The 12,176-nt window shown below is 42.7% G+C and overlaps 1 protein-coding gene across 1 annotated transcript in view; it reads right to left on the bottom strand.

Annotated features, from left to right (window-relative positions):
* The window catches only part of abcc8 (ATP-binding cassette, sub-family C (CFTR/MRP), member 8), a 202,470-nt gene that overhangs the window by 89,290 nt on the left and 101,004 nt on the right, over positions 1-12,176 (bottom strand). The window contains exons 11-14 of the mRNA XM_048606980.1: positions 8,571-8,611; positions 5,142-5,287; positions 2,235-2,340; positions 1,833-1,943 (exon numbers count right to left, since the gene is read on the bottom strand). Coding sequence (XP_048462937.1) covers positions 1,833-1,943; positions 2,235-2,340; positions 5,142-5,287; positions 8,571-8,611 — 404 coding nt within the window. The remainder of the gene's footprint in view (positions 1-1,832; positions 1,944-2,234; positions 2,341-5,141; positions 5,288-8,570; positions 8,612-12,176) is intronic.

The following is a 12,176-nucleotide window of genomic DNA, read 5'->3' as shown; positions in this document are numbered from 1 at the left end:
GTGTGCCACACATCATTGCTTCATTGGTTGCCATGTAAGTGTAATGATGGTCTGGACTGAAAGTTGTGAGAAATTGGTTTATTGATGTGGGGGCAGGCAGGGTGTCAGACTGCTGTAGGCACTTCCCTCATGATGAATTGGGGAGTCATTCAGCCAGTATGGCACCTTCACCTCATCACATTGCTGTGGATTTCACCAATAGGGTTCCATTCGATTCATCTGTGAAGTGTGTGCCTGCTATCCTGGAAGATGCCACAACATCTACATCCTAGAGCACTCTCATGTACTTGGTGAATTTGAGAGTCTGGTTGCCTGCAGAACAGATACCCACTGTTGCTTATGACACCATTAGACAGTCCTGACTGATACAGAGTGCAGGTTTTATGTCACCCTTGCCTCAAACAGGTCTGTCGTAGAGGAGATAATTGGGCTGTTGAAGATGTGGTTCCGTTGCTTGAACTGGGGGCCATCCAGTATAGTCTTAACAGACTGGTAGTCAATCTGTAATTAGGGTGAGAGAATGAGGTTTTGTGTGTGAGGGAGTGTTTGCCATGTCAACTATGTGCCATGGGTAGCATGGCTTCATAACTGCTGTGACAAGCTATAGGGATAATGCTGGATTGCCAAGTATGGTCCAAGTTGCACTGTGGCCTTTCAAAGGTGACACGGGTGCAATGGGTGCCAATCTCACAGCGATCCGGTGAGAGATGACTTGTTCTGGGTACGGTGTGTGGTAAGATGGGGTTGAAATTGGATGTAAGGGACACAATCCGGGTAGGCTAGGTAGTTAGTGAGGTGAGTTTGGTAAAATATGGAAGAAATATTGCTAAGCTTCATGGTGGAAATCCTGCCATAAAACACTATGCAACTTGGGCTTAGCCAAAAAAAAAGTAAAATTCAGCCCCAACTTTATTTTTCTGCTAAGGAAGGCCCTACAACATGGAATTCCAGTTTTAACATTGATTCCTGTTTCAAAGTACAATTTTCAGGATTGCAACTCTGGCTTTTCGTAAGAACGCCCTTTATTGCCGGAGCAGCTACAGTAGATGCCATATAGCAGGACACTTCTTGTTTCTTAAGTGGCTGCTACTCAGCATGTTTCTATGGCGTAAATTCCAGACTTGATTTATTTTAATTGTTCACTCACTGGAAGAAATTAAGAATAAGCTGGTTGCATTTCATTGTTTAAAAGTAATGCTCAAATATTTTGTTAATGAAATTTGGTAGAAGTTATTCATTTTAAATTTAAAATAAGCAGTCAGGCAATTTTTTTGAAAGACTTTGTTTTTTTTCCATTCATTCACAGGATGAGGGCATCACTGGCCAGGCAGCATTTTGCCCATCCCTAGTTGACCAGAGAGCACTTAAGGGCCAACCACATTGCTGTGGGACTGGAGTCGCATTTAGGCAGATTTCCTTCCCTAAAGGGCATTTGAGAACGAGATGGGTTTTTCCCCAGAAATTGACCATGGATTCATGATCATCATTAGATTCTTAGGTCCAGATATTTATTGAATTCAAATTCTACTGTCTGCCATTGCAGGATTCGAACCTGAGTCTCCATTACCGAGGTCTCTCAGTTAACAGTCCAGCAATAATAAAGGCCATTGTTTCCCCTATCTCAGCTTTACTATTTCCGCTTACACATCTGCCAGGTTTTTTTGGATCTTCACAGAACTGACATAGTTGCATGAAACATTTTAAGAAAAAGTGCAAGCCAAAAATAAATATACATACCTAAACCATAAAACTGACAATTCTCATCTTCATAAAATTTTTAAAAAAGCGATTGTAGCTATTGTGAAAATAGATATAATTGACAATTATTTCACCTTTATAGAAACATCATCTCCTTCTGTGATGCTTATCTGCTGTCTGGACTGAGGTTCGTAATTGTGCCATTCCTCTTTGCTGGGCCGTTTGCGGTTAATAACTTTAAGGGGCTGTGCAGGAGTGAGCGGAAAATGGAAGGGTAAGTGTTCATAGTATGATATGTGCTAATTAAATAATATAAACAAACACACACACATAGCTTGAATCCATATAAATACATTTTTAAAGATTGTGTATTACATAATAGATGCTGTTAATACAAGCGATTGATTGTGATGGACTTTCAGTTACAGGGTTATCCTATTGCATGGTAAATTGTGAACATGCAGGAATGATGGAAACAGGCCAATAGCACTGAGGAGCTGGCTGGGTGCTTTGCAGAAATGTTAATTTGTACTCACTACAGTCTGGTACTTGCTATTATTTTCGCTGTTCAGCTGGACCACAACCCTGCTGTGATCCTCTCCAATTTCTTCACTGGAGAAGAATTCGCTTAGTTTCTGCACACTGGAAGAAAAATACAGTGACTTGCAACATAGGAACAGATGCTTGCAGTGTCAGGAGACGATGTGATTGCATTTATTTATCTGTGCGTTGCTAACTGTTAAAAACAGCGTAATCTGGTGTAGGAAATATTTCAAACATTATTACAATTGTTGCCCTGTTTTGTCTTGAACACATCTTGTAGTAAAGCTCCACAGGCATTGACTGCATTCTATTATTTTATCAAAATGTATATTTTTGTTATATGTTGTGCATATTGATTGGTTGCTCAACCAGTTGGGTTGAGTGAGGAGGTTTTCAGATAGGCCTAATCCAGTTTTAAATCTGGAGTACATTTCTTTTCTTTTAAAACAAAACAAAACACATTTTACATCCATTCTGACTTTTTTGTGTAACACTAACATGTGAAGGAAAATATATCAGTTCATGTATGTATATTTTTCAGCAGCATTCAATACAAACTGGTCCAAAGTATAAGCATGCATCAATGTGTATTTTAGTAGCTGCGTATCAATTCAGTTGCCAGCCTGACTCAATAACTCCTTTAGATATTTCTCTCCACTCCCCAATGATGCTATTTTATGTCTTACATAGAAATAAGTGGAAAAGTTACATTGAGATTAATCCAAATTATTTCTGCTCCAAATAGAATTGATTTTCACCAAATTGTTCTCCTTTGCCTAGTAAGTATGATGTTTTGGGGGTGTTAATACTGGGTCAATCTATTTACTAATTAGGGGTCCATTGTTGTCTGGCACCATTTCTTCTTTGCTGCCTTTGAAGCCATCCAAAAATCTTTGCTACAATCAGCTAGGAAAATACTTAAATGTAGAAGTTGTGGCTCAAACACAGTGATGGATATGAATATAGGAGGTATGGTTAGTATGTTTGCAGATGACACCAATATAGGTGGTGTAGTGGATATTGAAGAAGGTAACCTCAGAGTACAACAGGACCTTGAACAGATGGCCAATGGACTAAGGAGTGGCAGATGGAGTTTAATTTAGATAAATGTGAGGTGTTGCATTTGGTAAGGCAAACCAGGGCAGGACTTATACAGTTAATGGTAGGGCCCTGGGGAGTGTTGTTAACAAAGAAACCTAGGGGTGCAAATGCATAGTTCCTTGAAACTGGAGTCACAGGTAGACAGGGTAGTGAAAAAAGGTGTTTGGCACGCTTGCCTGTATTAGTCAGTGCATTGAGTATAGAGGTTGGAGTGTCATGTTGTAGCTGTACAAGACACTGGTGAGGTCACTTTTAGACTACTGTGTACAATTTCGGTCGTCCTTCTATAGGAAAGATGTTGTTAAACTTGAGAGGGTTCAGAAAAGATTTACAAGGATTTTGCCAGGGTTGGTGGGTTTGAGCTATAGGGAGAGAATTTTACAGTGTGGAAACAGACCCTTTGGCCCAAAAAGTCCACACTGGCCTTCCAAACTGCATCCCACCCAGACCCATCTCCCTACCCTTTTCCTCTAATCCTCCATTTCCCATGGCTAACACACCTAATCAACACATCCCTGAACACTATGGGCAATTTAGCATGGCCAAATGACCTATTATTCTAAGCTGGGGCTTTCTTCCCTGGAGCATCGGAGGCTGTGGGGTGATCTAATAGAAGTTTCTAAAATCGTTAGGGGCATGGATAGGGTGAATAGCCAAGGTCTTTTTCTCAGGGTAGAGGAATCCAAAACTAAACGGCATAGGTTTAAGGTGAGAGGGGAAAAATTTTAAAGGGAGCTGAGGGACAACATTTTCATGCAGAGGGTGCTGCGTGTAGGGAATGAGCTGCAAGAGGAAGTGGTGGAGGCTGGTACAGTTACAACATTTAAAAGGCATCTGGGTACGTCAATAGGAAGGGTTTAGAGGGATACGGGCCAAATGCTGGCAAATGGGACTAGATCTGTTTAGGATGGCATGGGTGAGTTGGACCGAAGGATCTGTTACTATGCTGTATAACTCTATGACTCTCTAACCAGATGTGATTTTAACATTACGTTGGGAGAATCCTGATTTCTGTGGGACCTGAGGTTTCAGGTATGCCACTACAGGCTGAATGACTAGATAGGGCCAAAGTCAATTCTTTAAAAAGTTACAAGTTGATAAAATCTTTGTGGTGCAGGATTAATGAGAGTGCCCCCTGCTCCAACCCCCAACAAATAAATCCCAAAAGTCCTTGGGCCTCCCAAAACCCAGCTTTGCCTTGGCTCCTGGTATTAATTTAATCTTTTAAAGCTTTTAGCAGAGCTAAGGTAATGCTGAAGACAGTTCCTTCGGGGTCCTGGCATCTTAAGGTTCCGGAGTCAATTTCTAGTTTCCCCCTTGCACCACCCGTCCTTGTCCTAAAGAAGATAATGATAAGAAAGAATATGTGAGATAAGGATATAACTGATTGCATTATAAAACCAATCTCGTATCCACTATTTAAGTAACAACTATCAGTCTGTGCTTGCAGATTCAATTAACTTTTTGCAGAGTCAAGCTGAACCCGAAGGCCTTTATAAACAGTGGGCGTGACCTGATTCTAGATTCCCATTCGCATTCCAAGCACCAGTGCTTTTCTAGTCGATATGGTTCTACAGAGCAAAAATATTGGCTATAGGGCGTCAGTTTATATTGTCTGATGAGTTGGGAAATTTCTTGACTTGAGCTTCTTGCCTCATTGGAGAAAATCTGGCTCTTTGTACTTCAGCCGCCATATAAAAGCACTATTGCTCTTGTTGATGTCTCAGTTTTAGTTTCATGCATTATGACAGCATTCAGTGGATCAAAAGATCAAACATGGTCTTTGAACAGTATTTTACCTCACTAAAGCTTTGACAGTAGAACGAACCACACTGGAGAGCAGGAAGAGGGGTGTGACCAGGATGTGGAAGAGGGAGAGTGAAGCGAAGGCAACTGCTGGCGAGAGATCTGCATTCTCATACAGGTGGGTGTGAACCACAAACGTCTTTTGGAAAATTAGAAAAATAATTGAAATCAGCCCTTTGCGGGCAAATAAAAATACATTTGAAGTCAAAATTAGATGTGCAAAGCAATCACACTCAAAGAACTGACCAATCAAAATTCAGTCAATCCTGGAATCAGTTTTAGGTTTAAACACTTCAGTGGGAGATTCTGATTCTATCTGTCCAAAGTAAACCGGGCAAATGGGCAGTAAAATACCTACTTTACTTACTTGGCAGAAGACTGCTGGAATCAACATGATGTTAATAAATATTTCTTTACAAGCAGCTAAATGGCCAAAGCCAACAGGTTCACAAATCATGGAGATAAAGGTGTGGAGCTGGATGAACACAGCAGGCCAAGCAGCATCAGAGGAGCAGGAAAGCTGACGTTTCGGGTCTGGGCCCTTCTTCAGAAATGGGGGAGGGGAAGGGGATTCTGAAATAAATAGAGAGAGGGGGGAGGAGGATGGAAGGTGGATAAAGGAGCAGATAGGTGGAGAGGAGACGGACAGGTTAAGGAGGCGGGGATGGAGCCAGTAAAGGTGAGTGTAGGTGGGGAGTTAGGGTGGGGGTTGGTCAGTCCAAGGAAGACGGACAGGTCAAGGAGGCAGGGATGAGGCTAGTAGGTAGGAGATGGGGGTGGGGCTTGAGGTGGGAGGAGGGGATAGGTGGGAGAAAGGACAGACAGGTTAGGGAGGCAGGAACGAGCTGGGCTGGTTTTGGGATGTGGTTGGGGGAGGGGAGATTTTGAAGCTTGTGAAGTCCACATTGATACCATTGGGCTGCAGGGTTCCCAAGTGAAATATGAGGTGCGGTTCCTGCAACCTTCAGGTGGCATCGTTGTGGCACTGCAGGAGGCCCAGGATGGACGTGTCGTCCAAGGAGTGGGAGGGGGAGTTGAAGTGGTTTGCGACTGGGAGGTGCAGTCGTTTTTCACGAACTGAGTGTAGGTGTTCCACAAAGCGGTCTCCAAGCCTCCACTTGGTTTCCCCGATGTAGAGGAGGCCACATCAGGAACAGCGTATACAGTATACCACATTAGCAGATGTGCAGGTGAACATCTGTTTGTTGTGGAAGGTTTTCTTGAGGCCTGGGATGGGGGTGAGGGGGGAGGTGTAGGGGCAGGTGTAGCACTTCCTGCGGTTGCAGGGAAAGTGCCGGGCATAGTGGGGCTGGTGGGGAGTGTGGAGCGGACAAGGGAGTACAGAGAGAGTGATCCCTCCGGAAGGCAGATAAGGGTGGGGAGGGAAAAATGTCTTTGGTATGGGGTCAGATTGCAGATGGCGGAAATGCTGGAGGATGATGCGTTGGATCCGGAGGTTGGTGGGGTGGTACGTGAGGACGAGGGGGATTCTGTTTTGGTTGTTATTGCGGCGAGGGGGTGTGAGGGTTGAGTTGCAGGAAACGCGAGAGACGCAGTCGAGGGCGTTTTCAACCACTGTGGAGGGGAATTTGCAGTCCTTGAAAAACGAGGACATCTGGGATGTCCGGGAGTGGAATGCCTCATCTCGGGAGCAGATGCGGCAGAGGCGAAGGAATTAGGAATAGGGGATGGCATTTTTGCAGGAAGGTGGGTGAGATTAGGTGTATTCTAGGTAGCTGTGGGAGTCGGTAGGCTTGAAATGGATATCGGTTTCCAGGTGGTTGCCAGAGATGGAAACAGAGAGGTCCAGGAAGGAGAGAGAGGTATTGGAGATGGTCCAGGTGAACTTAAGGTTGGGGTGGAAGGTGTTAGTGAAGTGGATGAACTGTTCAAGCTCCTCGTGGGAGCACGAGGCAGCGCCGATATGGTCATCAATGTAACGGAGGAAGAGGTGGGGGATAGGGCCAGTGTAGCTTCGGAAGAGGGATTGTTCCACGTATTCTATAAAGAGGCAGGCATAGCTTGGGCCCATGCAGGTACCCATGGCCACCCCCTTTGTCTGTAGGAAGTGAGAGGAATTGAAGGAGAAGTTGTTAAGGGTGAGGACGAGTTCTGCTAAGCGGATAAGGGTGTCAGTGGAGGGAGACTGGTCGGGCCTGTGGGACAGGAAGAAGTGGAGGGCCTGGGGAATGCAAGTGTACAGGGACTGGACGTCCATGGATCCATTAATCATGGATGTTCATTAGGACCTTGTTATGACACAGTCTTTCTAACTGAACGTGAAGTGCATCTGGAAGCTGAAAAAGTCCTTTGGGTAAAAACTTTCCATTGCAGGGCTAGGAGCAACAGGAGTCTTGACAATGCAAGAAATGTTTGGATCTCCCTGGGCCTGACCACATTTCCTGGAGACTGGCAACCGCTGTCTGCTCTTTCTGAGTTGGGTGTGGCCATTATTAACCAGCATTTAAAAGTTCAAAAATTGAAGGGTGTCAATTTTAACTTTTGGGTTGCCAACCATCCCATACTCGCAAAAGAGTGTCTGAAACAATTTCAAGACCTGGGCCTCATTTACAGTATTTGCTGGACCATAAAAGGCACTGTACCACGAGATATATTAAAATTTTAAAACAAAATACTCTGGAAATATTTAGTGTAACATTCAGACTATAAGGCACAAGGCAATTTTAGGTGGCTTTTTTTCCAATAAAGAAAAGTATCTTATGTTCCAGACAATATGGTAAATGGCATGGATTTTTTGTCCAAACAGGGGTCACTGTGCAGCTTGTTTCTTACAGGTCGTCACAACATTGGACAGCCTGAAGGCTGCTCAACTGGTAGCTAGGCAAGACCGCATGAAAGAAGCCCAGGTTATTTTCATAAGGCTCAAAAAACCACTCCTGCCTAACAAAAATAATTAAAACATTCTGTTGCATGGCCTTATCAGCAGTCTTTCCATAAAAAAGTTGGAGAGGGGATAGTGTAGGTCTGTAACCTGTTCAGGCCAAAGCACATTATTAGAGAATGGGCACATTTTCTAAAACAGCTATCTTTGCACAATCCTCCACAATACTGGGTACTATGTGTTAACGTGGAACAAGGGTAGGAACACTGAATGGAGGTCAGATTTATTTCTTGGTGGGGGAAGGATAAATGGGAATGGACTAGCCTTATCCATTCTCATCATTTTCCAGAGGGATGTGCAGAGAGCTGCATGTGCATCATGGGCTAGAGAATTAAATAAAGGGAGTCACAGTCTCAGAACAAAGAATAGAAATCAATTACTTTGAAAGTTGGATCCTTTTTCCCCTCTATGTAGTTTTGAATTTGTAACATATCGATCATTTCAACTTATGTAATGCAAGGCTAATATCCATAAAATAAATATATACGGTGTCAGAGCAAATTAAATTCGGGCTACTTACTGTGAGGACTGCTGCAATGGGAATTGCTGCATTCATAAAAACTACAAATAAAGAGAAAACCTCGTGAAGATACGAAGCTAAAGCAGCTCAGTTCTAACAATACAACAGACAACTTAAATGCATTTCATTCTGGAAACATGGCTTGAATTTTAAAGGACACAAGACCCAACATTAATAGATTAGTTGCAGTTTGGCCATCTACATTTGTGTTGCACTTTAATATATGTTTGAATAACTTAGAAGTCTATTTGTTTCCCAGTCAGCTTTGTCCATTCAGCCTCCATTGTATGTTAAATTAAAAAGGGACCATATGAAAAGAAACCTGTTGCAAGATAACACTGAGATTGAAGTAAGGGGTATTGCAACTTAATTAAAAAGTACAGCAGTATCTTATTGGCAAAATTTTGAAAGAACAAACATAACTCCCCATAATAATACTTATGGTAAGTGGGGAGTCTTTTGTTTCACGTGAGGACAGAGTGTAAATTCCCATCTTTTTTCTTGCAAGGTAGAGGGGTACAGCTTTTTAGCTTTACTGGGTACAAAGCTGAAGAAAATATTAAATAAATTGTCTTCTTCATGAAGTACTACTTCAACAGTTCATTGTGTAATTAAAAGCTTGTTTTCTTAAATAATAATTTTTTGGGGGTACTATGCATCTATATAAGTTCTGAGTGTCACCTTCAGCTACATGCACATGAATTATGCCAGAAAACATATCGCGAAAGTTATTAGTGACAACACAGTGATATTTGAGTGAAGTGTGCAGAACAGATCAATTAGCAAGCAACACTGATTCAATGCCAGTGCTGCCACTTTGGGGTTCCACACTCAAGCTGTATTGTATTATTGTCATTTTCTGTTCTCAACATAAATGGGAAAATTCCTCACTGTCAGATAGACAATCTACGTTTCTCCATTTTCTTTCATCGACTTCTACACTTGCTCCTCTGAAGATAGGTTATTGATAAATATCCGCAATAAGCCTGCCAAACCTCCTCCCACACTTTTCCTTTGGGACTTTATTCTAATTTTTTAGTTTCCCCATCCTGTCAAATCTGTCCTAACAACACCACCTTCTATACAAATACTTTTGTATGTCTTCCATTTTCGTCAGTTGAAGATTTCTGTCTAGCATGTGACAGGACTTCCAACAGTGTCTATCCCATTTCCTCTACTTCTGCTCTTACCCTTTTTCCTGCCTGCCAACATCACACTAGGACTTGCTTTCTCCTCATCTTCCACTCACCAGCCTCCATTCTCAATGGATCAGTTTTCATCTTTCCCTTTACCTCCAGCTTAATACTAGCACTGAACACATCTTCACCTTTTCCTCTCTCACGTTTGAGCATCTTAAGGGACCATTCTTTCTATAATACTCTGATCCATTCCTCAATCACTCTAATACTCCCCCACTGTGCTTTTATCTACAGCACCTACCCATTCAAACACAGCAGATACAGCACATTACCTGTTATCTCATCTCTTCAATTCACTGCTCACAATGTGGTTTCTTCTTAACTAAGTAGATTCATTCACATGAATCACCCTGATTTTTCAGGTCATCTATCATTTTAATTCTCCATCCCACTCCCAACCCTGACTTCCCTGTCCTTGACTGCTCAACAACATTCATTAAATTTGGATAAATTCAATAAATAAGGAGGGTATCAACAAAAAGTTCAATGCAAGTTTGACATCTCGTTTTGATATAGACACTTCCCTGCCTTCTCAACGCAACATTGACTTCTACAAGTTCACTTCATGAACTCTGATCCCATTATTTTTGGACAACAGCTATTGATACTGTTGAGGCTTTACCTTATTTTAGAAATCTCTTCTAGGCACTTCTTCCATCTTTACTTGTCCAAATATTATCTGCTTTGGCCTTGCTCCATTATCTCTTTTGACATCTAATCTCTCCTATCTTCCACACTATCACAAACATTCACTTTTGTTGTTTTCTCCCTTTCCTGTTTATACTTGCTTAAGCTCCATTACATCTCTATGTATGCCTAATTCTGATGACATTTCTTCAACCTGAAATGCTGGACTGGATATTTCTGAGTCAGTAGCTGTGAGATTGGAGTTGAAAGTGGGGTTTGGGGTTGGCGGGGGTGGGATTGTTGGGCATTGTTCACAGAAAACAGGGGTCAACATGGTTAATATGCTTAATAAAAACCAAAAGAACTGCAGATGCTGTAAATCAGGAACAAAAACAAAGTTTCTGGAAAAGCTCAGCAGGTCTGGCAGCCTCTGTGAAGGAAAAAACAGAGTTAATGTTTCGGGTCCAGTGACCCTTCCTCAGAAGTTAATATGCCTTCCCAATACATTCTTGCTTACGGGGGACATTCCCAGGTTGTGCTAGGAACTTGGGTATCCCGGTTGTTCCATGGAGGCAAGCATCTAATAAGTTCAATAAAGATCCAACTTTTGGGCTGTTATGAGTCAGTACCTATATTTTGTTGACATCTCAGAGGCTTCCTGCTGGGTGTGAATGTTGACAGCTCACGCAAGGAAGCCTCCCAGTGCCAGGCAAGGGGAGCCACATACCTGAATGTTCTATACCTGGATGTTGCAGCCAGCAGTTATGATGGCAGGCCAGCAGTGAATAGGCCTGTACAGGAATCTTTCTTTCAGTATGACTTTCATGCTGGCTTGGTGCCTTTTAATTTATAATTTCAATGAAGACAGCACAGGGTGCCTCCACGCTATGGCAGTCCCCATCTTCCTGGGTTGTGCCCATCTCTGGAGATACTGGCTTGACATTGCACCCGGGTGTCTGATTGGGCCTAGAGCACCAGGTACCCATCTGTCATTTTAATAAGATGGCTTGAGGCCCCACAAAGGTCTGGTGATAGGCATACTAAAGCCTACTGGAAGTTGTAAACCCTTTGGGCAGAATCTTGTAAGTGTCTGAGTGACATGAGCTATGGTGAGGTTTGACTAGAGCATGGCAGGTTTCTCACTAGGCAGTGACAGGTTGCCAATTAAGGGGGATTTATTGCCCGACCCACCTCAGTAGTATTCAGCTTCCTAAAGCTTGGAATAAGAGTGGGTACCTGGTGAGTTAGCTCACTGCTTGTTCCGAAGGACCACTTTGTGAAGGTGCTGTATTGGCTATTTACAAAAGAGAGTGCATAATGTGTTGTAACCCCTTCTCATCCCAGACCTATATCAATTCTTCTATTTCTCATTGTATTCAGTACAGACCATTGTTAAACTGACATGACAGATAACAAAGCGATGGTCTCCAACTCCCACAGCAACTTTGGAAACCACACGATTAATGGGCAGCATTGACCACTTTTTACATCACTGCTGCAAACCTTGGCATCATTGAGATGCCCAAGCTCAATTTACAAGTACCAACAGCATGGTGCAATTTGCCTTTGATCTGCATCTGACCCCTAAGCACATTCTGTCTGCATACATAGAAAATGGGCAATGAAATGATTGTAAATTAATCCCTGGGGTATGAGATACCTGCTTCATGTTTTTTGCCCCTTCAATGTCTTAGCATCCAGCCAACATGCATCCTGCAAACACAGCAATTAGGAGTCTGGTCAGTCATGTCTCAGGGCTGCTCAAAGTCAGCCAGAAGTC

Source organism: Rhincodon typus, chromosome 17 (assembly GCF_021869965.1).
Source record: "Rhincodon typus isolate 14 chromosome 17, sRhiTyp1.1, whole genome shotgun sequence".
NCBI lineage: Eukaryota > Metazoa > Chordata > Chondrichthyes > Orectolobiformes > Rhincodontidae > Rhincodon > Rhincodon typus.
The sequence above is the reverse complement of the archived record's forward strand: the minus strand, read 5'-3'. Positions and strand labels throughout refer to the sequence as shown.